Raw genomic sequence first — 27,823 nt, 5'->3', positions numbered from 1 at the left:
AGTGTAATACATAAATAACAATGCTGGGTAGAATTAAATAAGTCTACAAGTTATGGAGAAAAGCTGTACCAACTCAACAGTGAAACCTCATGCAGTTATTTACATGGCAAATCCAGACTGAAATTCAGTATTATGCATTCTGACATTAAAGTCACTACATTTTAGCCCTAAAAAACCAGAAAAGCATGAGTAAAATAATACAAAATATACACATAGTTTAAATCTTAGCATGGGAGGGGAATATTGGTATAAAGAATTTAGACAATGCTTTCTCATCTCTTTTAAGGCTTGGAAAAAATTGGAAGATTGCTGTCAGCATAAATAATGTTAATCATCAGTGTAAGGTCTACAGAAACGATCAAACTCCCTCTGGATCATAGAAGCACAGTCATTCCTCTTCCTGCAGAAGTGGTGCAATTAAGCATTACTTTAAGAAAATTCAGAAAACAAGTTGGCAGCAGTTTCTATCCCCTGGCCAGCTGTGTAATCCAGCAGAAGTGACACAGTGCATTACTACAATGATAATGGATTTTTAGTAAATATTTTGTAAATACTGCATCTCAAATCTAGAGAAGCTTTCATTGTTTTATCTAATAATACACTGTTAAAATTATAACATGCTCAGATTTTCCCTTTAAGGACAGGTAAATCATGCCTTAAACAACTATATTGTGGTATTCACACTGAGCAGTCTTCCCAAGCAAAGTTCTTTTCTTGAAAGGAAGGTTGGGAAAATAGCAAAGTTATAAAAGTAAGGCTGTCCATCCTCCAGTGGCCACCAGATTGACAGCAGAACCAGACAAATCCAAAGCAGAGCTCTATCTAGCTTTTCATCCATCTCTTCTCCTGGTGTTCCCAATTGCATCCTGATCCCACTAACCCCAAATGCCAGCTCAGTGCAGTCCCTAACAGCTCTCTTCATCTGAAATCCACTTTTACATACATGTGAACTCATTTAACAGAATATGGCATTTCCACCAAGGCCTCTGGTCCAAATCCCATTAACCTGTCCCAATCCTTTGAAAGGCTAAGAAACCTCAGAAATTAGTTCAGTAGGCAGTTCAAAAGACAGCATTGCCATTCCACAGATGATAACTAGTAACTAATAAGTTAGTTAACTTAGATGATGACTAATGAGGACAATTTTAATTCTAACATCTTCTAAATTCAAATACTTGTAGCTGATCTCAACTTCTTGCAGATAGGTTTACCACATCCCCCAAGAGAAAAATTATTCTACCACCCTCTGCAGAGGAGAAAAGGCTGTCAACCAAATTTAACCACACAATCACTTACTGAATGTCTGGAAAAAGAATTCACATCAAAGCTTTTAGATGTTATTCTGAATAACCTCAACAGCACAGGCAGACTTCATGAGCAGTACATAATATTGTATATGAATTTATCAGTTCAATTTTTGGCAGCAATAGTCAAGATGTTTAAAATAGGTTTAGGAAGGCTGACTCAAATGATTTCAAGTAGAAGAGTCATCTGTATGTTTTAGCATAAACACAACAGCATCCTTTCAAGCGAAATGATGGTGGAGAGCAACAAAAAGCTGAAAGGGGAATGGATGATCCAAGTGTAACAGGAAGCAATACTTGTATATACAATAACAGGCACCACTCCCCAGCACAACACTCTTCCTCAGCCAGCACTTCTAGTTTGTCTATCATGAGTGCTACAATCACCCAGCTACAAAAACATACCTGAATATTGAAGGTTATTTTATTGTCCCCTGGTTCCAGAGTCAAGTTGTTGCACTTCAGAACATGAGCCCCATCCTCCAAAGTGAGCCCTGAGGGCACATCCAGGGAGCTGCTGCTCTCCTGGCGCCGCAGCAGCATGTGCGCGTTCTTGCAGATGATTCCTGCTGTGTTCAAGGAGTTGTCCGAGGGGCTCCTCTCATACATTTCAGCCAGCTCCAGGGCTGGCAGGCTGTTACTGGACAAAGGCAAGCCTGTAATTTCACTTGGGAAGCTGATGACACCGTTGGAAGTTTTGTGCTTGGTGAGCCACTCGGCTGTTTTCCTGTAGCTGTTCTTCTCGATGCTGAAGTGAACGTGGATGGCGACCTGGTCCACCTGGACAGGGATGGGCATTTGGCTCAGCAAAGTCAACTCGATGGACAACTTTCCACCCACGTGGACAACAGCATTTGGAGGGTCAAAATGCAGAGTTTTCAGCTGGGCAAAGGAGTGCATAGGCAATATAACCTTTTGACCTGCAAAGATAAAATCAGGGATTTTATTATTCTCCAGTGCTGCTGGAGATGAGCAAAATTTTTCTCTTAAAAATTTAGTCCCTAGAATTAAATGGATCAACAACTTTTCAACAATGAATTATTTCTCAACAAATCACTGCCTTCCAATTTTTTATCTTGCAAGAGAGTGAAAAGAAGCTGAGATTTGTTTTACTTAGACTACAATTTCCATTTCCAGGCTATTAAAAACAACTGAATTAAGAGAGATTGTCCAAGCAGAAGTTGAACATTTCACTACTACAGAACACAGTAGCATTAAGTGACCAGAGCTTGCACACGTTTAAGAAACTAATAATCAGGCTGGTGCCTTGAGCCAGCAGCTCTGCTGTGCAAGGGCTTTTCATTCTCCTTTCTACATTCCAAAAACAACCCTACAGCAGTACCTAAAATTAATTAAGAATCAAGTCTAAAGTAACGTATTACTTATGGTACATCAAATCATTAAGAAAAAAAATTCTGCATATTTCTTCATATAAAATAATTCTGCATATAAAATAAGCAGTGTTCAGATCTATAGGAAGTATTCCATATGAATTTGAATTATGATTAAGATCTGATAAGAAGATATTACTGAAGTAGCATGAAGAAGAGAGAGGAAACAGGATGGACAAAATAATAAACTGCAAGTGGATGGGCACAGATCTAACATCAAAATTCAGGATGTAACATCACAGAACTGCCACTTGCATGCCAGCACTGAGAGACAAAGATAGGTTAGGAATTGAAAAAACTCAACACACAATAAATTATGGGCTGTTAAAGCAGAGAAACATAACTGAAGGAAAACAAAGACTTTGCAGTATTCAGAATGAAAATGTTAATTACCCTTTCCATCTTTCACTATTCTTATTTAGTGTAAATTTATAAATGCTTTAAACATTTATAAATCACAAGTTCAAAAATTACAAGTTAAGAAACACAAGTTCAGAAATGATACACAAAATAATTAAGCCAATCAGAAAAAGCCTCCCCATCTACCTTGAGGGAACAACCAGATTGGAGTAGCTGAAGTTTTCAAGAGCCAGACTCACCTTGGTTCTCTGCTTGCTGATTGGTAAAATCAAGTATTTCTTGGCAAAATCTTTTGCGTTCCTCTTCTGTTAAGTGATTATCACCAGCTAAAAGGCTGCTTGTTTGGAGATAACTGATGAAGTTAAGGAAACAGGAGATAGAAACCCACAACAATTACAAATTTGACTGAAAACAAGACATTCAAGTACTGCTTTTCTGAGCTTTAAAGACAAGACCTGCTGTTATCATCTCTGCACTTTTCCATTAGAAATGAAAAAATGGAAGATTTACCATCATCTGGGAGTATTGTAGAATCTCAATATTTCTGTAGCAGGCCTACTAAAAATACAATCCATAATTAACCAGCGCAATCTTGCCTCATCTAAAAAGATTCATGAGCATAGAAAATTCATTATTAGACAATAATCCATGCAGTGTGCAAGTTAAAGACACAGTGTCTTGCATCACACTGGCCAACATTTAGAATTATCTCGAGTATTCTATTTTATTCCAATTTATCTGTCTGAGAACCTGCCAGCTGTTACAGCACCACTTACCATAACTAAGTCACAAGACATTCTTTAAAATTTTAAGTGCTGGAAATATAAATGATCACTTGAATGTTTAGCTAAGAATGCAATATTACTGGCTCAGATTTTTTATCAGCACTTGCAATGAAGCAGAAAAATTTAAGTGTTTAAAAGTGATGTGAGAATATTTTGTAAATACTGCAGCTCAAATCTAGAAAAGCTTTCATTGTTTTATTTAATAATAAATTTGCAAAGGAGGCTGACATGTATAAAGTGTCTTGTTCTAAAAGCACACGCACCAACAAAAAATCAGCAACAACCCCCAAAATACACTCTATGGTATCAAATAACTCAGGTGACTCAGCTCAGACTCAGAATGTCTGGCAGTCTTTACTGTTAAATAAAAGTTAGAGATATGTCAGAAAAATAATCCCAAGCATCATTTTTCCTGTCTTCATTGTTCTGGCTCTGCCTTAGAGGATACTTTTCTATCTGCCCAAGCTGCTTCTGACACTCAGCCAGCTGCTTCCTCGTGTGTGTGACCAGCAGAGCCCAGCCCTCAGCAAGGTAGGTTTTCAGTGCTCCTTGAAGATACACCTCTGCCTTCTGGGGACCCTTCTTCCTCCTTGGAAAATGAAAAAATGAGCACAGAGCAATGTAAGAACCTTTGCAGCCAGGAAAACTCTCTGCATCCTTTCTCAAAGTGCTGATGGGGGAGGAACACTGCAAGTAAATGCAGGACAAACTGCAGTGTACCGTTATGATCTTGAATTTTCTGGTAACAGATCAACATATGGACCTTCCTTATTGCCATTCACTTCAGCAAGTAGAACTGCAATTAATGTCATTTATTCCATATGCATATCTATCCCAAGTCAGAGCAAATGAGGTGAAGGAACCTCCCACAAATGAAACAAAAGCCACCCAAAGCTTCTGACAGTTAACTAAAAATTTACTTTCTCAAAAATTTTAAAGCAGAAGAATACTACAATGAAAATTTTATTACCACACAGCAGTTCCATGGCAGTCTTTAAACCTAACAATACGCCCTCTGGTGAAAATTTAAGTTAATTTGGGAGAATCTGCTGCAATGTGGAGATCAGACTGCTTAAGTGAATATTGGTGGGAAGAATGCCCCAACATATTGTCCAAAAAAACCCACTTATGACTCCCAAATTCTTCTAAATAAGAAAAAAAAAAAGACATTGAAAAATGCAGGAGGTTTTCTCGGTGGATTTGAACAGCAGGGATAAAAACAAACAAACAAACAAACAGAAAGTGGAAATCAGGAATCAAATCACTCTTTCACAGGAGGGGAAACAATCACTTTGCAATGATAACCTCAAACATGAAATGGATTACTCTCCAAAGACATGTTTCCCGGCTTTTTTTAGATAGATGCAGCTCATATATGTAGTTAAGGTAACAACTGCATTTACTATAGCCTGCTTCCTAAGGAGGTCTCTAACTTGTTTCAAAGTTTACAGTTATCTTTCCCAGCTTTTCTCCCCAGAAGAAGAAAGGATCAAGCTACAGAACAGATATAGGTAAGAGTACAAAATCATGAGGTGAGAATTAAGGTTTGATAAAAGAGATTGCTAGTTTTCTTTTTTTCCCCCCTGAAATACAGCATGAAATAGGGTTTGTTTACATTTAAAAAATACTTTTAAAATTCCTGTTTAATTATAGCATATCTTCCTCAGGGATAATTCTCAACCTTTTCAAAGGCAATGCATTTAGGACATTTTAAAGAGTCATTTACATATAAAACTCTGCCAAATCCTTTCCCACAAGTTTAGCTGAGCGAATTCTTCCAATATTTGTGTACATTTCAATGGTGGCATGGGACAGATCCTGTATAAAAGAAAATAAACCATTATGAGCTTTATGTATTTTTGGCAGCTGTATGGTTATTTCACACAAACTCATAGCCAGAGACTAAGTTACTGCAACAAAATGCCCAGAATGAGTCACATTTGCCCTGAGCACAAAATACAAAGAAGTTTGTAACAGGTTACCTTCACTGCTCCTGCAGCTGGTCATATGCCACATCTGTGAATGCTAACTTACAGTCAGAATAATTATTTTCACAAGAGGAATGCCTTAAAGGAATTTTGTTTGCCTTCCCAAATTGAAGTTTATCCCTCATCTTTAGGCTTTAATCTCCAATGCAGCCACAGTGTCCAGGTGTCACCTTCCTCCCCTTGCCCAAAGCTTTAATAACAGCAGCAAACCTTTCTCACAAAATTAGCAGTTACAACACACACAGTGTTCAACCATCCAAATTCTTTCAGAAGTCCATAATAAACTCGGGCCAGATATGTAAAAATATAAAAAATACATCACATTTGACAGGATAAAGGGAAATTGCTTCAAACTGAGAAGATTTTTTTTTAAATGCAAATAAATTATCTTAGGTGTGTCAGTAAGTTTTAACTAATTCTTGTCCACTGAATACAGGACAAGATTAAATATGGGTATACATAAAATGTATATATTTACATGACAACTACACAGAAAACCATCTTTTAGAGTCTATCTGATAGCTGAATTTCCATGGCATTAAAGTGCAGCCATTAATACAAAGAGAAATGGCAATTCCTCTGGCAAACACTCAGATCCCACTTAGTTTCTTGAATTTACGAAGTTACTGCGGAGCTTAGCAGAGATATTCAGGTGCAAGTTGGAACTGAATAGGTAAGAGAAGCTGGCAACTCTCAAGATTTTAATTCCGATCCAGCCACACAACTAGTCCTATAAATAAATGATGAATAAAAGTGAAGCCTAGTATCTTCAGACAAAATGTTTTGAGATTTTTTCTTTTGATAAAACCTTGTAAAATTGAGTATCACATAGTTTTCATGTTTCAGAAAAAGTATTCCATTTTCCTTCAAGTTTTCTCCAGAAAACGTTATTGGCCATATGCAAATATGAGATATTTTAAAGGAAAATTATTTAAGGAAAAAAAAACCAAGTAAAACAAAAAAAACTGAAATCATTACAATGGCTCCTCAGTTGGGGAGCTGTCAGAAAACAAAGATGCACAATATTAAAATCCTCATTGTGCATCAATCTATGCCAGGTACAACCCTATTATCCACTGATGTCCCACAGTTTATATATATATATTTTTTAAAAAGTCAACAGTATAACTTTAATCATGTAATACTCATTGCAAAATGCAAGCCCAGACCATTTAAACGGAAGCTGAATTCACACATCAATATTCTTCTGGGAAAGAGTCAGTTAATTCTGAGTTTGGGATAGCAGAACATGACAGCCATGACACTGGCTTTTTTAATATCTAAGTATACATACCCACAGATAATAACCTCCAGCTCATAACTGTAAATATTAAAGTTACTGCAAATATTTGAAACTTGGGGGCCCTACAGGGTTCCAGCTGTTAAACAAATCAGCCTTGTTGTGTTCAGTGTGCAAGAAATAACCTTTGATACCAAAACATGGAAATACAAATTTATGTTCTCAATGTATCTTCTCAGGTTTGAAAACTATGGCCCAATTTAATCTACAGTGCAAACACATACAAAACTAATATAAATAACTGAGACTCATACTTACTAAGTAGTGTTTTTCAAAAGCTTCTACAGATGATAAGGCCTCTTTGAGTTTCTTGTAAGGGCTCTGTGATGCATTGGCTTTGGAAAAAAGCACGACAAGAGGTGTTACTTGCAAACACTTTCTGAGAACAGCATCCTCCACATCCCTTCCCTGCTTTTTCTCCAGTAGAAAGTGGAGTGAAAATTAAAAACTAGTATCACCTTGCAGCTCCAGGTGCAGGCTATCTATCTGCACACACAAACAAGGATGCTCCATTTGTTTTTCCAATAATTTTATTTTAAATACTTTTCTGAAAGCATTAAGACCTTAATTCAAATCCAGTGCTGTTCAAGACCAATCACCTAAATGCTGATAAGTGGAGCATCGATGGAAAAACTTATACTTGCAACATTAAGGAGATGCACTGGTGGTTTGAAATACTAAATAGGCATTAAAAGAACTTGCAAGAGATGAAGTTCTATCCATGTGTGTGTATATGTAGGGATACTTAAAAATTTGTATTACTGATGTATTTCTATGCTATGCATTTCAGACAAGGTCAGCTACTGAAGGAATTCCAGCACTCCTGGCAGTACCTGTTTCAGGGCGTTCTGCTCCCAGCCCTGCTAACAGATCCACAGTCCTGTTAAGGTCTTCTGAATTGGGTCCCTTCTCTGACACAAGTCCACACAGGTAACCCAGAGATTTTAACTGTAAGAGAAGGCAGATGCTTGCTTTCAATAGGCTGTAAAATCAATATCAAACTCCTCTTGTTCTATTACATTGTTCCATTTTCATTGCTTTCATATTATGCTGCTTGTAGGATCTCAAAATTAACTGTTATTCTCAAAGTATAAAGTAACTTATTAAGGAATTAAATTGCATATAAGTTACTGACTCAAATATTGGAACATGTGCTTACACACACAGATCCCTACATTCACAACACCTAATCTGAATAAATCCTTTTGGGTTTCAACACGAATACAAACAAAGCTCGAGATGTTCAGAAGTTATGACCAAAGATTATTTCTAATAGCTGTGTCTGTATTTTTGAGAACTGCATAATCAAGAAAAGCAGGCAAGTCTGCAGTACAGAGATTAGGCAGCTTGCAAATTCACCTGAAGTACTGTATTCAGGTGAAAACCTTCCCGAAAAAGAGATTAGCACAGTTAACTGTGTTAACTACCATAAAACCCCTTCTAGACAGCAGCTGGTGGCTCAGCACCCAGAATATTGTCTTAAAGAAGCTCTTATCTATTGGCCATTTGGTTAATTTACTTAGAAAACTCAATCAACTACAGAGGTAAGCCTGCAAAGGAATAAAGGTCTCAGCTTGTCACATAAAAAATGGGGGCGGACATTAACCTTTTTTTTTTATTTTAAACTCCACTTAATTTTGTCACTAGTGGCTAAATTTGTTCATTCAGTCAGTTCCACCTTACTGCTAACTCATTGTCCTAAAATTCTTCCCTTTACCCTTTTTGTTAGAAAAATGATGGAAGGGAAGAACATTTCTAGCTCATGTTGGAGCTTACTTTCCCTAGAATCATGTAAGGAGTATGGGAAGAATCTGATGCACCAATTGCCATTTTAAACAATTCTTTACTTCCTTTATTCTGATCTCCACCCCACTCATTTTTTTAGCAATAACTCTTCAAGGTGAAATTTCATTTCCTTGCTTTTGTAATAAAACAAGGACCTCAAGGGCTCAATTAGAGGATTATTAAGTCTACTGAAACATGAGCAAACTATAATTAAAATAAAGAGCAAATATTCTACAGGCTATGCAAACAAAAGGGTGAGTCTTCAAAAGATGTTGGTCTTCAAAAACATCCACAGATACCACAGCAGACTATTTCAATAGTTTCTGGAGTTTACCTTCTTTCTAAAATGTTTTTCAGCAGTGGAAAGCAGTAGCAATCTCAAACATCACCTCTTTCATAGGAACAGAGTAAGTGGAATTTGAAACATGGATATCTCATCTAGACTAGACTCAAGACAATGTACAGAGCCCAGTATTAAATTCCACAATCAAAAGGACAAAATCTCTTCCAGGGAAACAAATATTGTATTTCAACATTGTAATACCACTACCCCAACACATCATTCACTCACCTTCTCTGTGGCATAGCTCCACAGGCCAACTGTGTGGGAAACATTTGCATCTATTTGAGCCCTATCACAGCAGCCTTCTATTCTTTGTAAGACTTCCAAGCAACTCAAAAATACCCAGCAATCCAAAGCTCCAGGAGGAACTGAGACCTGGAGATGAACAGATAAAATTAACTGGGAAATAAACCATCATCAGATGAGAAAATACTTCAGCAAAAGTACTTTTCTTGATACAACACAGCAAAACCTCTTAGAAGAGTTTACTCTTAGAATACACAAAGCACGGCCCAACTCTTGCTGCCTCCTGAATAATTTATATGTATTAGTTCATGAAACATATTAACTAGTTCTGATACATTCATCAAGATGAAAGAGAAGGAAAGGAAGACTAATAGGTCTTGGAAAAATTCCAAGAGTCTGAAAACCCAGCTTAAGGAAAACAGAGTTAGGAAAAATTTCTGGAAATAGACTACTACTTTCCTAAGGAGACATCAGTTCTAACTGAGACTGAAATGAAAAGTATAAAGAAGTGTTAAAAACCTGGAGAAAACAAATTAGTCTCTAAGATTCCTTCACAAAAATAAGCTTATTCATTGAAGGATAAGACATCTATCATGGACAATAAATTAAAAAATGGAGATGAAAACAAACAAAGGAACACAGAAGAAGACAGAGAAAGACGAGAGTCTGATACTAAAATATTTTCAAGAATTAAGAGAAAGATGAGCATAACTAAAGACATGGAACATAAACACAATAATGGTGTTTCAAAATCCTGTTCATAATAATGCAAAAATGTTCCTTTTAGAAAGACTATAAAAGTCCTAAAACCCATAATAAACTAAGTGACTAATAGGACAGGAAAGTCCAAAGAATGAGCACAATGAATTTGAAGAAATAATAAAGATCTGAATTCTGAAGGAATTTTCAGGAATACAGAGATCCTAAGAAGAGAGTAGTTTAGATTTCTGCTGTGTGTTCAGTGGTGTCAAGCCATGTTAAGAGGTTTGCCTGCATTAAGAAAACGGATCACAAGAGGGATAAGTACAAGCTGTGCACAATTAAGTGTCACTGTCTCACAGTCAGAACACTGCATTCAGCTTGGATCACCATAGCAAGACTGGAACAGCAAAAATGAGAGACAGTGCAGAGGAAAACTCCAAACAATGGGGGCACAGGACAGACCTGGGGTGCAGCAAAAGGGGAATTGTAGGAAGTGCCTTCAGAGATCTAGAAGGCTACACTTTGGAAATAAAAAGAAAAAAAACACAAAATGCACACACAAATAATACTATCTGAGGGAATTACACATTAGTTTGAGAACACATGAAGGTGCCAGCAAAGCATCTGAAGCAGATTTGCAGTTTTTAAATGCAGATGAACAGATGGAACTTACTACCACGATGTCAGACAGGCAAAAGTTAGCAGCTGCTGTTATAATGGCACAGATAAAACTAACAGGGCACCCATGGGATGAGGACATGGGTAAGCCACAAAGTCATATTCAGAAATAATCTCTTCTTTTTGTTACAGAGGATTAGCCTGCATAACAGCATAATAACCACTCTGCCTTATTTCCTTCAATACAACACTGCTATAGATTTAAATTATGGGAGCTACAGTTCAACAGATTGGTAACAAATCCATGAAAGAAGCAGGCAAATGACTACCAGTTTAGAGAATAACTTTCCAGGTGAAGACTAAAACACTTCAACTAAACAGATTTGGCTCCCAGATGTGATGTCTCCAAATTTCTTCCCAAAAACATCCTCATGATGACACAATCAGCTGCAGCACAATTGCTCTCACAGCATCATTTTGATAACTCCCAGCCAGCCCTTACTGAATGCTAAACAGCTAAACTTGAGAGATCTCATTAGATCATGATTGTATTTGCTGGGAATTGCCCCAACAAAGGCAGGAATGATGAATCTGACTCTATGTTCTCAGAAGGCTAATTTATTATTTATGATACTGTATTATATTAAAGAATACTATACTATACTAAGGAATACAGAAAGGATACTCACTGAATGCTAAAAAGATAATAATGAAAACTCGTGCCTCTTTCCAGAGTCCCAACACAGCTTGGCCCTGATTGGCCAAAGAGTCAAAACAACTCACACCAGAATCCAATGAAACAATCACCTGTGGGTAAACAATCTCCAAACACATTCCACATGAGCACAACACAGGAGAAGCAAATGAGATAAGAATTGTTTTCCTTTTCTCTGAGGCTTCTCAGCTTCCCAGGAGAAAAATCCCGGGTGAAGGGATTTTTTCAGAGAATGTGAATGCCACAGATCATCACTGGATGAAATAATTCACATAATGGAACAGATAACACTGACTCACTTCCAACAGCTTGAGCTCCTGCACACAGTTGTGAAGAAGCTCCAGTGCCCTCTGGGACACCTCCCATGGCCTCTGCAGGAAGATTAACAAGGTGCACTGCCGGGAGAACAGGTAACTGCGCAGGTCCAGCAGCGTGGCCTCCTGGTTCTGGATCAGCTCTCTCTTCTCCATGTCTATTGGCTTCCTCAGAATTAAACCATTCCAGCTCCTCACTGGCTGGCAAAAAAACGTCAGCCAGTTTGCACCATCTAAGTAGACAAAGTTAATATCCAAGAATCAAGCACTGCTTTCTAGGAAAACCTCTTCATCCTCCCTCCAGAGGCTGTGAGCTGCCTTAGTCCTTCCCAAATTTATCACGTGGATAAATGACTTATTGTCTTAGCTTTAAAAAGCAATCCAAAAAACCACCAGAACTTCCACAGCAAGGTAAAATAACTGAATTTCACATTCATTTCCCATAGGCATTTTGTCTTCATTGGATGTTTGTTATCAGTATAGTGGCAACCAATTTCTAATTTATTTACTAGCAATTAAGCCTACCTGAAGTTCAAAACAAACAAGCTTTATTTGCTAAAGTATTTCTTACTCAACCATCATGGATGGATGTGCCCCCACTTCTAGGTATTGCATTGGATTCAGTCAGCACAAATCTATTACACTGCAATTACTCCTGCACTATATTTTCACCAGATTCATAAAACATATCTGATTAAAGCTGTTATATAACAGCATGTGCTTTAGCTCATTAAAACAGTTTAAAGCTATATGATACTTCTTGCACAGTATATTTTCTCCAAAATGAAGCTAAATCTTCTGTAGTGCAGATTAAGCACTTATTTCTATTAAGTTTTGCAGTGATTACCAAACATCTTGTGTAATTTGAGGCAACACTGAATGCACTTTTCCAGGAAGCTCTTTACTGAAAAACCTAGCAGTGAGCTGTAAAAACAGCAGCTGTATCTCAGCCAGATCAATACTTGTGTCATTTCATAGTTCAGGGCTCTGGTTGTAACAATCATCCTATTAGAGCAAAACACAGGTTTTCATTAAAAATTGCTTCTAAGCCTCACAAGACAAGAAACAAAATTTTGTTAAGACTGTAACTGATGGAGATTTGTGTTTGCACACAGCATAAAACAAGAGCACAAACTGCCTGGTGCAGCCTCCCTGGGACTGCCCAAAGCACAGGGCTGGTCAGCACAGTGAAGGAATTCATGCACTCAACATTTATTTCACATTTTCAGACACTTACCACCAGCCCCAAAGTTGACAACGTACTGAGAGAACAAGGCATCCAGCTCATCATACTGCACCAGGGCATCCTCAAACTGCTGCAGCATCTCAAAGACAAAGGCCAGCTCTTCCTTTTGGCACACAAGCAATACAGGGAACATGTTATTGACATTATTCATGTCTGGTATTACAGCCTGTCCTCATTCATCCACAGAGCTCCAAGAACTACTTTTTTTAATTTTTATTTCACACATATAAGAAAAACCTGCCATTGGAGCAGATTTCTTCCCAATACAGGGAAGTCTACAAAAAGAAGTATAAATCATACAGCTCTGCCAGTAAATTCTGATGTGTATCCAGACCCTGATTCTCTACAAGATATTGCTCATAGATCTATAAAAAGTTTGAATTTAAATAAATAAATGAATAAATGCTGAAGACTCATCTCCCATAATAGTACTGATGATTTCCTCTCAGTTTACACCATGAAGGCATCAACTGCAGTGCATCATAAAAGGGTTTTTTGTACACAAAGCCAAACTGCTAAATAGAAAAGGCCTCAAAATAAGATATATCCTATGCAAAAGATAGCACATGCAGTCAAAGGAGACAAGAGGATGCAGTGGAGTAAAGATCAGCATTGTACAGGGACCAGAGAACTCTAAAGGAATCAAGACCTTTAATTTTATCAAACAAGAGGTTCTTGCTTTTCTCTAAACCAGTTAAAACAAAATTGTATTTATAACTACATAAAAAAGAGAATTCATGGCACTGTCTATATGGATTACTTCAAAACAGACACTTTTTCTAAACATCACCTCCATAAATACTGATAACAATCTGAACAAAGAAAGCAGCAGCATTCATATTAAATACCAATTGTGAGTTTGAGTGTGTATGCACAGTAATGGGACATTTACCTCAAATTCAAGATCAACTACTAAAACACTTTCTAGATGCAATTTGTTTGCTTCAATTGAGGTTCAGAAAATTTCAACAAGCCCAAAGAGATTTTGCTTTTTTAACAGCAGGAAACTGTATTACTGCATTAACTGTATTAAAAGGTAACTCAAATCTGCTGCAAACAGGATCCAAAAATGCTACTTTTAAACCAGTCTCCATAATTCCTGCCACAGCCCTCAAAGAATGATCAGAACATTAAAAGGACAAGAAATCCAACCACAGCAAGAAAGCACCATTTTTAAAACTAGGAGTCAAGTATTTTCTTCAGTATCAAGAGACCTTTACCTGGACCATGAAATACTCGCAGAAGCTCCACCCTGGCTCAGTCCTTTTCTCTCTCAGAGTTCTCATGTCATCTTCAAACTTGCCTAAGTTTTTGGTAAAGGACATGAGAAGCAATGTCCTGAGTTTGGTCAGGAAGGCATTCCAAGATTCCTGAGAACGGGAAGAGTCTTTCAAAGGGTCAGAAAGTACCACACATCTGTAAAGAGATTGACAAAATTCTATTTGAGGAGGAAAACACACCATTCACATATAAATGCCCAGCTGAGTACTCTGCATTCCTGACAAATTCAGAATGAAGAATAGTTAGTTTTTCATTCCATATTAATCAAAGGAAAAAAAAAAGAAGATAAAGGTTATGTTTGTTTGGAGGCAGCTATGTTGGGGTTTTGGGTTTGTTTGGGGTTTTTTTTTTGGTTGAGGCTTGGTAGCTTTTAAAAAACTTTGTCATGTGATATAGTTTATGAGAAGAGTTAAGTGTTTTACCCAGATTGAGTACTCTAAAGCTTTCTTTTTTTTTTTGAGCAAATAATGGACACATTATTCTAGCTACTTAAATATAAGTAATGCTGTAGCTAACCTAGAAAAGAAAAGTCTGCCTAGCAATACAAATCAGCAGAACAGCAAATATAGCTACTTCTGGTAAAGATTCTACAAAATACAAATGAGGATCTATCAGTTCACATAAAGTCAGCCTTTCCTAACTCACTTGAAATAATAATCCATAATAGATTCTTGAAATATCTCAATCCTATGTGCTAAAACTTCCTCTGCTTTTCTCAGAAAATAAACAGATCCTATTAATTTACAAATAAATCAACTTTTTCAGAGCATCTTCCTTCCTCAGTTTTTCTATCACAATTCATTAACATCCAAAAGATAAGAAAATCCCTCATCCAAATAAAACACTATTTCTGATTAGAAAATCCTATTTTGTTGGCTTTAATGAAAGCAAGAACAGTTTCATACATTCATTACTATTTCCTTAGAATAAAAACATCTGAAGAAATTGGCCTTATGTCAATTATCTCAGAGTGGAAAGGTGATTAAGTGAACAGCAGAAAGTACAATGGCAAAAAATCAGCCCTATCATATTCCCTACTCACCTCACTCCCACTACCTGCCACTCTGGTAAGACTTTTGCAAGCACCTAAGCAAACAAGAAACCCTGAAGGTCTAAAAGCTGATTAACATCACACTGTTCCCCTTAAACCTCTCTAAGCCAGGAGGAGATACTTGAAATCTCTTTGACACACATTTCAAAGCTGACACAAACCCAGGAAAACTGAAAATAAAATTTCTCCCTTTATTCTTTGTGCCAGCCTCCTTCAAAGCACAAATCTTACAGAGGCACCAGTGTGAATGCTGGACATCAAGGGAAGTCTTTAAATGAGCAAGGAATGTTTTGTATATGGAACTGAGTTTATAAATCAGCACACTGGTCAAAAGATGAAAATCTTTACAAGCCCAAGAATGCTCACCTGTCACTTTGCTTGTTACAGAAGTCATTCCTTATTTTATCTACTATAGAGGTTCGGGGAAGGATGTTGGTTTTGTTCTTTTTCTTGGCATCACTCTCAACCACCACAATCAGCCAGTCCACTGAGCTGTGAGCTTTGAGAACGTTCTGCCACTTGGTGATGTCATCCTTGACTGTGGTTTTGTACACTTCCGTGTCCTGGGATGAGAAGTGGTGAATCATCAAATCAAACAGACATTCTGAACAATTTCAAAAGGCAAGTTTTGTTCCAAAAGAAGGCAAACAGAAAGACATATCAAATGGAATTAGTGACAGTAAGTTCACTTACTGAAAAAAATCAAATTAGATAAAGCATAGTAAAATTCTAGTATTTTAACTTAATTCATTACCAATATTTTAGTTAATAGCAAATATAGTATTTGGTAGATTATCATTCTTTAGATGACTGAAATTAAGATTTTTAAACATCATTTAAGCTCTTTATTTTACACCTTCTGGAGCTTTACAATAAAAACATGCTTGAAATTACAAAGCTGAACTGTTTTATTCTCACATAGTAACAGAAGTGTGATATTTCCACCTTCTGCACTGCTCAAATCTCAGACCTGTTTAAAAGCTTATTTTGGTTCTGGGTTGGTATTACACAGATAAATACAGATAATTCTTAACACTGTTCTGGATTCTTTTTGACTGGTCACAGATCAGATGTCACCTGTGTCCTTTAAGTGGATAATTAATTCACAACAAAGGCAAACCAAAAGGCAGTGAACTGGAGATAAACAGGATTAAGACATTCCAAATTTAACCCAGTTAAATTGCTGACATCCACTAGTACCTCACAGACACAGAAGATGAAACTAAAGAAAAAAAAGTGTATCTTTAGATTTCAGTGCACCAACAGATCATAACTGAACTACCCTGGCCACATTTCTGTGTTACAAAGTGCACTGTGCCACTGCAGTGTCACTGTAAGATCCTGGGGGTTTTGTCACAAAGTACTGAAAACAGCTTATTCAAATGCCTGTCCTCTTAGTGTCAAGTAACATTACAAACAGATACTGCTTCTGGCAAGAAGTGCTCAAGCTAAGTTTTGTTTCCAGCAATATATCAGGTATGCATGCTCATGTAACCCAGACTTCATTGTTTTGACTTTCTGCTTGTGCTGTCTGTTATTTTCATTTGTTTTTCATGCTTATGTGAACAATTTCATTTTTAAATTTGAGTTTTTCCGAGTACTTACACAACATTCTGTCCAATAAATATGAAGGAAGGGAAAAGTCAAAAGGGCTTTATTCCCCTCTTTGGGTAGTAGCTCCTCTTTAAACTGAACAAAGTTGGATTCCAGGTGAATCATCTTCGGAGCACGGCCGTAAGACCTACAGAGTTTAAAAACTGAAATTAGTGGACAGAATAGAAAAATGAACATGTGTTGTGGGGAAGAGAAATAAACTGAAATACTCTGGCACTGGAAACCCACAAACTACACTCACTGCAGTTGGTATTGCTTGAAATGAGATAAAATGCTGTTCTCCTTTTTGAAGAACAGCAGCTAGAAGCCCTTCAGCTTTCTTTGAGTAAAAGATTTTCTGTATCTCTAGGACAAGTAGAAAATACTAAATAAGAGAATTCCCCCAAAATTTTTTCCTATCACAAAACATTCAAATATATTAAATGTATTTCTGAAGGGAAACACATCTAATTCCATGTGAGTTCTACCTATATACTCACTGAGAAGAAAGCATACCACACAAAGAACACAGCAGCCCAAGTACATCAAAGCACACCAAGACAAACCCACAAACCACAAAATCAGGAAGAGAAACACAGCATTACTACCATTTTTCTTTAGGCAATGTTGAAGGGTTGAAAAGATCATCCTGAAGTGCACAACATTCACTTTGATTATCTAATTTCTCCAATTTCTTCAAGTCAGTTGCTCTGTTCAACTCAATTTATGGTAAGAGCTCCTCAGAACACAGCAAATACACATTTACCCAGGTGAAAACCAGACATGGAAACAGAATCACAGAATAAAATATAAGTTTACCTCCTCCATTCCATGGGTTCTCTAGGAAGCTGCTGAGAAAGTGTAGGATACAAGGAAGTAAATAAATTCTGATCTCCAGCACCTGAAAATGAAAGGCATTAATATATTAGCATGTGCAAATTATAGAATGTATATTAATATGTTATTCTACTTATGGTCTGCTGCTATCAAGAACATTTAATTTTGTCTGCTACATGGAAACTGGAGTCCAGCACTGAACTACAGTTTTTTAAATCACTCTCAAGACCTAATACAACACTTTTAAGCAGACACTGTTACAAACTTCCTATTGTCATTTTCCACAGAGCTACATAATCCATATACCAAAGAAAGAGTCATAAAGCTGGTCCAACTCCAAAAATAAAACAAACAGCTCCTTAGCTGGAGTCATCAGTTAAAAAAAAAGAGTATATTTAAAAATATTCCAGAATTTAAGCTTCCCAAACCAGAAGACTGGGTAGAGACTGGTTCCCATCATTCTGTAGCTGGGCCTATGCTGAGAAAATTTGGTTTAGCACATGTTCTGTGTTTTACTGGATATGATTGCTCTCTCCTCATTTTCTGGGACTGTTGTTACTACAAAACACCTCCCTGACTACCAAGCTGTTCTACAGAAACATGAGGTCTCTGTTAACATAGTTCAGGTCCCAAACAGCCACATTAAATACAACACCACTGCAGGAGCTACTTAGATACAAGTCAGAACACAATGCACTGTTTACCACATGAAAAAAAACATATTACCAGTAACCTTTCAACAATAATTCTTAAATTCTCTTAGGTTCAGGGAGGATATGACAAGGACAAGACATTAATGAAGATTTTAACAGCCTTATAGGCAATTCTGCTATTTCCTGGTGGTTTTCCTTTTCACAATCATTCTGCACACCAGAACAGGAAGATCTTCTCACCTTCCTGTGGAACTGGAAGCTGCAGAAGTACCTGACATCCTTTTGTCTCCCTTCAATTCCCCCAGTCCCACATCCAGGCACAAAGCCAGGCATTGCCTCCACCTTCCTTTAGCATTCTTTAGCTCATCTTAGAAATACTTTTCCAGTACACTCTCCTTAATTTTCTTATTTATTTATATATATAATTATTCTCCCATATAGTATTTTGATTACTAGCGCTAGCAGAATTCTATCACCACACAATAAAGTATATTAAAAAATTAAAGTTTAAGAACAAGCAAAACCAGCTCTTCTGATGCCTGACCACATTAGCTATTATACAACAATGCAATTTCCTAAAATAGCTAAAAAAACAGAACAAAAACAATTAGTACTTTAGCCCTGTTTCTCCAGAAAAGTACTTTATGCTTGATCCTTCACCTTCATGCCATCTGAATTGTGTACCATACCACATGCTATTTAAGACCACAAACAAATGCCCTGAATGAATGCTGAAGCAAGTGTTAGTCACAGTGTTAATGCTGTTTTATACCAAGCTACACGTCTGTGAGCCAAGCTGAGAACAGTCTATTGATTTGCAACTCATTACTGCCCACAGAGAGTGAAACATGGCTTAGTGACTTAGCAGCAGCACAATGACCACATCAAAATGAGAGTCTGTGAGCTCCAAATCTGCTGGAAAGAACAAGCCACATATTTTATCTCTGGAGTATAGCAAAGTAATTTTTCTACACTGCACCTAAAAATTCAATGTATGCCACAAAAATATTCTAGAATTCAACATCTTAAGTAAAAAGGACTGCTACTGAATACAGAGGAACTAAAGGATAATGTGTAAGCACCCTGCTATTCAGACAGACACATCACATTATCAACTTAAAACAGGTATATTCATTTTAAAACCAGTCAGCTTTTCCTCCTGCATTGGTTTTGAGGGTATATCAAATACACAGAAGAATGTGTTTTATGATCAAGGCAACACAGCCCTCTAGGATTAGAAGAAAAGTGAGAACAGACCTTCAATGTGAAATACATTGGCTGTCTTTGAACACAGACCAAAGCTGCTACCACGTATTTCCAACACCCAAAGGGCTGCAACATTTCATGTTCTGCTCAACTGGACCCTGTATCTACTGCAATCAGCATGTTCGAGCTGATCAAGCCAAGAACACTAAAATGAAGTTATCAGCAGGCAACACCAGCACAGCACTGACACAGGACCAGCACTGATACCAGTAAGTTTAGCAAGGAATTGTAAGGGCTGTCAGATGCACAATAAATTGTGAACTGGGTGCTACTGGGCTGCAGGGAGGGAGACAAGAGCATACCCTGCACAAATAACAGAACAGAAAGTCCCAAAAGATCATTGTTTCTGGAGTGCTGTTGAGCAGGATTCCTACAGCTCAAGAGACTTCAAGCATGGCAGAAGTCTCATTCTCTTCTCTACATATATATTCATCTGATGCCTCAGTAGTTGGTGTATCTATGATCTATTTGCCAAAATATTTTTAAAAAATATGGAAATTAAAGAAGAAATAAAGAAGAAAATACAAACAAAACCACTACAGGAGTTTTTGATTGTATCTGACCGAATTCTATGAATTTAGAATGAAACATTCCAAAAACCCCAAGTAAGCCTGGAATTCAAACTTAGAGCAAACCCAAAAAGTCTGCACAGAAATCTGAGAATTGCTTCAAAGATTTTGTTGTAGGACTTTTTGTCTTTTTTTTTAATTTTTTTGTGAGTTGGTAAGAAGGCTGTTTTGTTTGAGGTGTTTTGGAAAAAGAAAAAAAAATTTAAAAGTTAATGACTCAATCATATCACAGCAAATTCATTTCAGTGGACTGGTCTCAACACTAAGACCCAAGCCAAACCATTCTATGGCTGTCAGTAATGGGGCCAGAGTGTAAATGATTATCAGACACAACTCAAAGGGACAAGGAAGGATATGCATATATGGGAAGGAAAAGTAATTCTGGAATCCTATCATAATTAAAATCAAGAAGCCTTCTAGAGAAGGGTTTTCATCTTTCAGAACCTACAGGCAAATAAGACCAAATATCCCACAGAGATGATAACTAGGGAGTAACATTAGAGCTTTTAAACCATGTATGTCTGAATCTATTCCCCACCTGGATGTCAACAGACACCCCACAAATACAGAAAGAACACAGAGACTCTTTCAGTGATACCACTCCAAGTACAGATACCACTTCTGCACATGAAGTGGTGACACACAACAATTGAAAGCAGTAATGTTAAAGAGATACACGTTAAAAAGAAATACCCCACGAGAAAGAGAAGAACAAAGCACATGTTTCCTTTCTTTCTACATGACAAAGTTCAAAGGGCAGGGCCTTTGGTGCTTATCTAAACACTTCACTGCTGTGGGTGGAGAATGGATTGAGAGCAGCCCTGAGGAGAAGGAATTGGGGGTTTTGGCTGAGGAGGAGCTCAACATGGCCAGGCCATGTGCACTGACAGCCCAGAAAGCCCAAACTGTCCTGGGCTGCATCCAAAGCACCGTGGGCAGCAGGGGAGGGGGGGATTCTGCCCCTCTGCCCCACTCAGGTGAGACCCCACCTGCAGAGCTGCCTCCAGCCCTGGGGTCCCCAACATGAGAGCGACATAAACCAGTTGGAGTGGGACCAGAAGAGGGACACAAAGATGCTCAGAGGGCTGGGGCACCTCTGCAATGGAGAGGGGCTGGAGAGAGGGTCTTGTTCAGCCTGGAGAAGAGACCTTAGAGCCCCTTCCAGCGCCTAAAGGGCCTCCAAGAGAGCTGGTGAGGGACTTTGTACAAGGGCCTGGAGCGACAGAACAAGGGGCAGCGGCTTTAAGCTGAAAGAGGGTAGATTTAGACATCAGGAGAAAATTCTTCCATGTGAGGGTGGGCAGGCCCTGGCACAGGGTGCCCTGAGAAGCTGTCCTGCCCCATCCCTGGGAGTGCTCAAGGTCAGGCTGGATGGGGCTTGGAGCAGCCTGGGAGAGTGGAAGATGTCCCTGCTCATGGCAGGGGTTTGGAACAGGACAATCTTTAAAGTCTTTTCCAATCCAAACAATTCTGTGATTCTTTCCTCCTTGTCTTTCTTCCTGACATTTTGGTAGATCAAATCAGTGCAGCCTTCCTCCCTTCCCTCTTTCCCTATCTAGGACACTCGTCCTACTCTAAATTTGTGCAGGAACAGTGAAAACCAGAATGACCACCTAATCAAGGGGGACACACACTCTTTGTAACAGCTGTCTAATACCAAAGAACCATAAAATATTGACATTTTTTAGGTTCATGCCTGCTTAAAACCACCAAAATCCCTAATCATATATTTTTTCCTAACAGCTTCCAAACTTCTTAGATGTTTAGAGGTTCTGTCACTATAGTATCTAAATATACCACTGTAATTTTTTTTTTCCTCTAGAGGAAATCATCCTAACCCACTAACTACACAGGCAGTTTAAAACAAAAACTCCTGAGGTCAGATGACTAAAGAAGACAAATATTTTCCTTTGATACCAATGACAAGCCCAGTCAACTGAGATAAAAGGCTCTGAATACCTTTAAAAGAAAGCAGAGCCAAGACTACACTTTGGTGTAGTTTTGTTTGGGTTTTATCTCTAAGCATCACTCACAGCTAATCTTTCTGACCCTACTTACTTTTCCACTAGTAAAAAGTTCTACTGTGAATCTTTTTTCTTAAATCACTAGCCTGTAATAAGTGGATCTACCTGAAGTTTTGGTGAGGTTTTTATATTTACATCTTTTAAAGGTCCTCCTCTCTCCTAACTCAAATTCATATTCAAAAGAGGTCTAAAAACCAAAACAGAACACAGCTAAATTGCTATATAAAAACCATAGCTGACTCACTAGAAGAAAATCCTTTTAGCAAAACTCCACTTCTGTACTTCTGAATCTGTAAAACAGGTTAGAACTAACAAGTATATGCCACTTCTTCTCATGACAAATGTAATCAAATATTTAAGCACAGAATAATGTATCAGCTACACAACAGTGATGACTTACAATGCACGCAGGAGTTCTGGTTGAGAACAGGGAAAATGAATTTATAGGATATAGCTGTTAAATGGTCTCACTAGCAGCAAATCACTCTAATCACTTGGGCTACATCTCGCTTCTTGCTGCCACATTTTTTATTACATATATCCACTAGTAACAGAAGAACTTTTGAATCAAGCTCCTCTAGTCCCAGAACAATATTCTTAACTGCAAGTGTTTATTTTCACCCCAAAAAGATGCAAAATTCTTCCCTTTCCCTCCCCACCCCTTACTTTTATTAATCTTTCTGTTCCTGCTGTAGATAATTGCAAATATTTTCTCTTCTTGGGCCTACAAAAGCATTTGCTGATGGTTTTTCTGATGCTGTATCACAGCACATTCTGAACATGGACCAGATAAAAATGATGCACAGGATTCTCTCCAAAGACTACATATATAAAGTCCATTGCGCTAAAACAGATTATTGACAGTGAAAGCAAACATGCAAACACACAATATCAACACACAGAAGACAATATAAACAGACTAGCTGATAATGGAATATTCCACAACTGTATGAAGATAATTACAGAAGAGCAGCTCGCTAGGAAAGCTCTGAAAAACCTAATAATTACTTCATTTTGCAGATCTGCCTTAAGTCGCCAGCCTCCTCTTCATATGGATAGAGCTAATAATTTAAGTGCAAATCAGCTACCTAAGGATGAGTTCTTTGGCTGATATATATGTGCAACAACATTATATTGAAGCTCCAAAGACTTTCTCAAACTTTCAAATAGGATTCCTGAGAAGGAAACAACATTGTTTGGGTTTCCTAGGAAAGCAAGCTGCACCGGCTTAGAGATTTTGTAAAGTCAACATTTTACAGAAACTACTCAAGTTCAAGATGTTTGATGCAAACACTCAACTTGCCTCTGCAAAAAAAAAACCAAAAAAAAATTAATGAAGCTAAAAATAATTCTTCTACAGCAGTGAGAAAGCTGTAAGATGACTCAAAACACTTTGTTAGCTTACCAGGTCTGGCAGCAATGCAGATAAACTGGTACAAATGAGTTGAGAGTTTACAAAGTAACCTGCCAGAGAGAGCAGAACCACAGCGGGACAGAGAAACTCCCCAGCGGCTTTGCAATCTACTAAGACTGACAGTGTAAAAAATATGGCTCAAATTAATTTGGAATTGAGTCATCATGGCACTCAGTCCTACCTGACAAGAGTGATTTAACACTCAGGGGTGCTGCCATACTGAGAAAAGGGAAACACATAAAGGAACAGCAGCTTTCTGTGAATACACTACTTTTCCCACGCTTGGAAAATATGGTTGTCTGTATGCCTAGAGAAAGGCTCTCCAGAAGTTCGTCATGCCTTGCCAAATTCTGTGAATCTAAAAACTCTCTGTTAAAACTACAGGTGTTTCCAGTGATGCAAGCACAATAAAAACAAGGCTAATTCACTTAAAGACAGCTTCTGAGGGCAAAATAATCAAATTACAGCACTAACATGAAAGAAGTGCTGACAAAAACTGCATTTGCAGCGGATGTCCAAGACACGTGGAGCCTGCCATTTTTTTCCATAGACCAAAGTCTGTACACAGAGTGCTGCATTCAGGGTTGTGCCAATATTGCAAATAACTACTGTTACAATACAGACTAACTCAGAGATTTGAAAGCATACTTGACCAAAGAAGCATTCCTTTCAGAGCACTGTCAAATTTATTTCAAGCAGGTAAAAACATTAGTTTACAAAACAACTCTGGTATGCAGAGTGTTGCAAAGAAGTTTCACTAGGAACAAAACTCCCTCTTCAGTTCTCTCTTATTAAGAAGAAACCCTAAGAGTTAAGAGGAGTTATTTCACGATGCAAAAGTTTACCTGACAGAGATCAATCTGAATGTTGTAGCAAAAGGAAATACTTGTGTTCTGAAAAGCACCCTCATTTAACCTTCACTCTTACTCCACATAATCAGAACCCAGCCATCCTCTCACAGGTCTGTTTTGACCCCACGTGCCCCTCCTGGGTGGGACACAATAAAAACACACCGGGTGGGACACTTATCCCAGACAACTCCAACTGCCTGAAAGAGGAACCACAGACAAAGATAAACTGTGTTTGTTGAGCAGTATCTAATACCATGCCTTTCAATGTGTTTTTTAACAAACCCACACCTAGTCAATCCTTTCCCTGGAAGGCCAAGCCTCACCTCTCTGTAAATCTTTAGCAATAAAATCCTTAGAGGAGCTTCCCTTCAAGATAGTCATTATTAGTGAATGCACTTATTTGAAATATTAGAGTCTCTAAGCACTCCACTCCTCTGAAGAGAGAAGAAGACAAACTAAATCAGTTACAGTAAAATGCATTCCCCATTGAAATCAAACGTTTTGGTTTAAAATGTAGCAAGTCACCCTTACTACATTCACCAGAGAGGTGATTTCTGAGCACTTTTGCTGAATTAACTCCTGAATTAAGCTGTCTCAGACCAAGCCCCTCCAGTCCATACCAGTAAAGATATTACTGTTGTGCTTGTCCAGGGCAATAGAAATTATTTCCTCAGTCCAGGAGTGAGGCATACAAGTGACACATAATGCTCACTTATTTTTAAGTCTGCTGCTACCATACTGGATGGGGATAAGAACAAAACATTTTACAACCATAATGTATGCTCACTCACCACCCAAAATTAATATGGTTTTCAATATCAGGCAACTGGGCTTGATTGAAATCTGGTTAAATTTCATGTTTGGAAGTTTGAAAATTCCGTTGTACAAAGAGACCAGAATTCTTTTCAGCACCCACTAACAAAAAACCCAAGGTTTTACCATGGGGCAAAACTTTGTGTACTTCAACAGACTAAAATGTTACTTAAATCATACAGGAACAGTGAAGACTGACCTGCACCACCCAGTCCCCCTGCCACACACGTGGAGACTCTCCAATGCTGAATACAAATAAAGCCAGAAAATCTAAAAGGCAAGCCCCCACAGCCTGAACAGTAGCATTAACACCAGCAAACTATAACCTCCAGATGTTTCTGATATGCACATTTTTTCTGACTTTAAATCTAAAGTGAATTTGAAAATTCTTGAAATAGGTGAGTAGAGAAGATTCAGTACAGATCCTGTTCACTTCAGCTTATGAACTGCATTCAAAAAAAGGAAAAAAAGTTTAAGACAGGAAAAAAAAGCACATTTATAAAATAGTCTGGACAAAATATATACACACAGAGTTCCACAATTATACAGCTACAAGGTTAGAGTTGGATACTTTTTCTAAGTAAGGTCTAAGACCTTAATCACCAATAAATGCTTACTCCATAATAAGACAACACAGAACTGTGAAATAAGTTTCTATTTCACAGGCAAATAAAGCATTCCCAGCATTCTAGTGATAAAGTGCAAATATGTATTTTGTTACATCATCAGTAGAGATACTTCTGACTAAGACCAGCCACTGGCTACCTTTTGTTAAAAAAGAAAAAGCAGAATTCTCTATGCTGATCTCATCCCCTTTACCTTTTTATTAACAACATTATGGATATAGTTAGAATAAAAGAGACTATTCTAGTTGATAGGAACCTACCAGGATCATCTGGTCCAACTACATGACCACTTCAGGGCGACCAAAAGTCACAGCATGTTAAGGGCACTGTCCAAATATCTCCTAGACACTGACAGACTTGGGACAGACTGAGACACTTCTCTAAGGAGCCTCTTCCAGTGCTTGACCCCTCTCATGTTAAAGAAATGCTTCCTCAGGCCCAGCCTAGCCCACGCGCTTGTTTTAAGCGAACTCTGAGTGCACCCCTCTATACCTGTAAGAGCAGGAGGGATCACGTTTTACATCAGGACCACCTGCCTGTCTCTGACACCTGAAAGAACTAATTCAGAGCTGGAAGCAGGAGATCCCGTTTTGGTTAACTAAGCCCTCTGAGGGATGGAACCAAAGCAGTTTAAGATTAAAGTGTAATGTCAGTGGGCAGGCATCAGTGGGATCGCCGCAGAGGATGCCTCCTCGCAACTTCTCTTAGCACCAGCAAAGCCACACAAAGCTCGCTGCCCGGAAGTTTGGGGTTCACCATTTATTCTCACATTTCACCCTCTTCCCCTAAACACCTCTGAGCACAGCATTCGCCTTGTTATTTACTACAGAAACAACCCCAAGTTTGCCCACTGCCATCAGAAAGGGGGGGGAGAAGCGAGGAGCCAAACCCCGCCATCAGATCCCTTTTGCAGGCGCCCTGTCCCCACCCGAAGCTGCGGGAGCCCCCCAGAACCAGGCACCGGCTCCTGCCTCCCCCCGGGCCCGCCGGGGGCACCGGCCGGACCCCCAGCCCCGCCAGCAGCGGCGGCGGGGACACTCACAGGTCACGATGGGCTTGTTCTCCATGGTGTAGATCACGGGGGGCTTCTCCCTGCCCTCCTCCTCCTCGGCGGGGTCCATGAGCGGGCGGGGTCGTCAGCCCCGGCTCCGCCGCCCGCCCGGCGCCATGGAAACACCGCCGGGGGGCTGGCACGGGACGGACAGGCCGGGCCGGAGCGGGGGTGGTGCCGCCGCTGCCCCCCCCGCCTCCCCCCAACCCCTTCCCCGCGTCCCCGCAGCGCCGCTCCGGAGGGGAAGGCGGGCGGGAGAGGCTCATCCGCTTCCTGGATCACCGGGCAGGCATTACCGCTTCCGGGGAGCGCCGCCGCCGGGGAACCCGGAAAAGGGGGAATGCGGCGGGGAATGGAGGGCAAGCGCGGCCCGGGGACGGGGAGGGGGGTCCCGGCCTGCGGCCCCCGGCAGCCGCGGGGAGCAGGGGCGGGGCTGCCCCTGAGGGACGGCCTGAGGGGCAGAGCCCCTGAGCGGTGACAGCCGGCGGGAGGCACGGAATGGTCGGGGTTGGAGTGGCCTCCGGAGATCGGTCAGTGACCTCCGGAGATCGCTCAGTCCATCCTCCTGCCCCTGAGGGAGGGCCCGAGGCGCCTGAGAGGCAGAGCCCCCCCGGGCCGCCCTGAGCGGTGACAGCCGGCGGGAGTGACGGAAGGGTCGGGGTTGGAGTGACCGCTGGAGATCGCTCAGTGACCTCCG

At 39.2% G+C, this 27,823-nt stretch overlaps 1 protein-coding gene across 1 annotated transcript in view; it reads right to left on the bottom strand.

Moving 5' to 3' along the window:
• The window catches only part of TRAPPC10 (trafficking protein particle complex 10), a 37,732-nt gene extending 10,418 nt beyond the window's left edge, over positions 1-27,314 (bottom strand). Inside the window, exons 1-14 of the mRNA XM_030952168.1 lie at positions 27,118-27,314; positions 17,842-17,923; positions 17,035-17,170; positions 15,796-15,992; positions 14,318-14,513; positions 13,089-13,200; positions 11,837-12,084; positions 9,485-9,631; positions 7,962-8,076; positions 7,387-7,463; positions 5,567-5,658; positions 4,289-4,429; positions 3,295-3,407; positions 1,710-2,224 (exon numbers count right to left, since the gene is read on the bottom strand). Of these exons, the coding sequence (XP_030808028.1) occupies positions 1,710-2,224; positions 3,295-3,407; positions 4,289-4,429; positions 5,567-5,658; positions 7,387-7,463; positions 7,962-8,076; positions 9,485-9,631; positions 11,837-12,084; positions 13,089-13,200; positions 14,318-14,513; positions 15,796-15,992; positions 17,035-17,170; positions 17,842-17,923; positions 27,118-27,196 (2,250 nt within the window). The 5' untranslated portion in view covers positions 27,197-27,314. The remainder of the gene's footprint in view (positions 1-1,709; positions 2,225-3,294; positions 3,408-4,288; positions 4,430-5,566; positions 5,659-7,386; positions 7,464-7,961; positions 8,077-9,484; positions 9,632-11,836; positions 12,085-13,088; positions 13,201-14,317; positions 14,514-15,795; positions 15,993-17,034; positions 17,171-17,841; positions 17,924-27,117) is intronic.
• Positions 27,315-27,823: the final 509 nt, after the last annotated feature.

Source organism: Camarhynchus parvulus, chromosome 1 (assembly GCF_901933205.1).
Source record: "Camarhynchus parvulus chromosome 1, STF_HiC, whole genome shotgun sequence".
NCBI lineage: Eukaryota > Metazoa > Chordata > Aves > Passeriformes > Thraupidae > Camarhynchus > Camarhynchus parvulus.
Note: the sequence above shows the minus strand (reverse complement) of the source record. Positions and strands in the feature narration are given on the sequence as shown.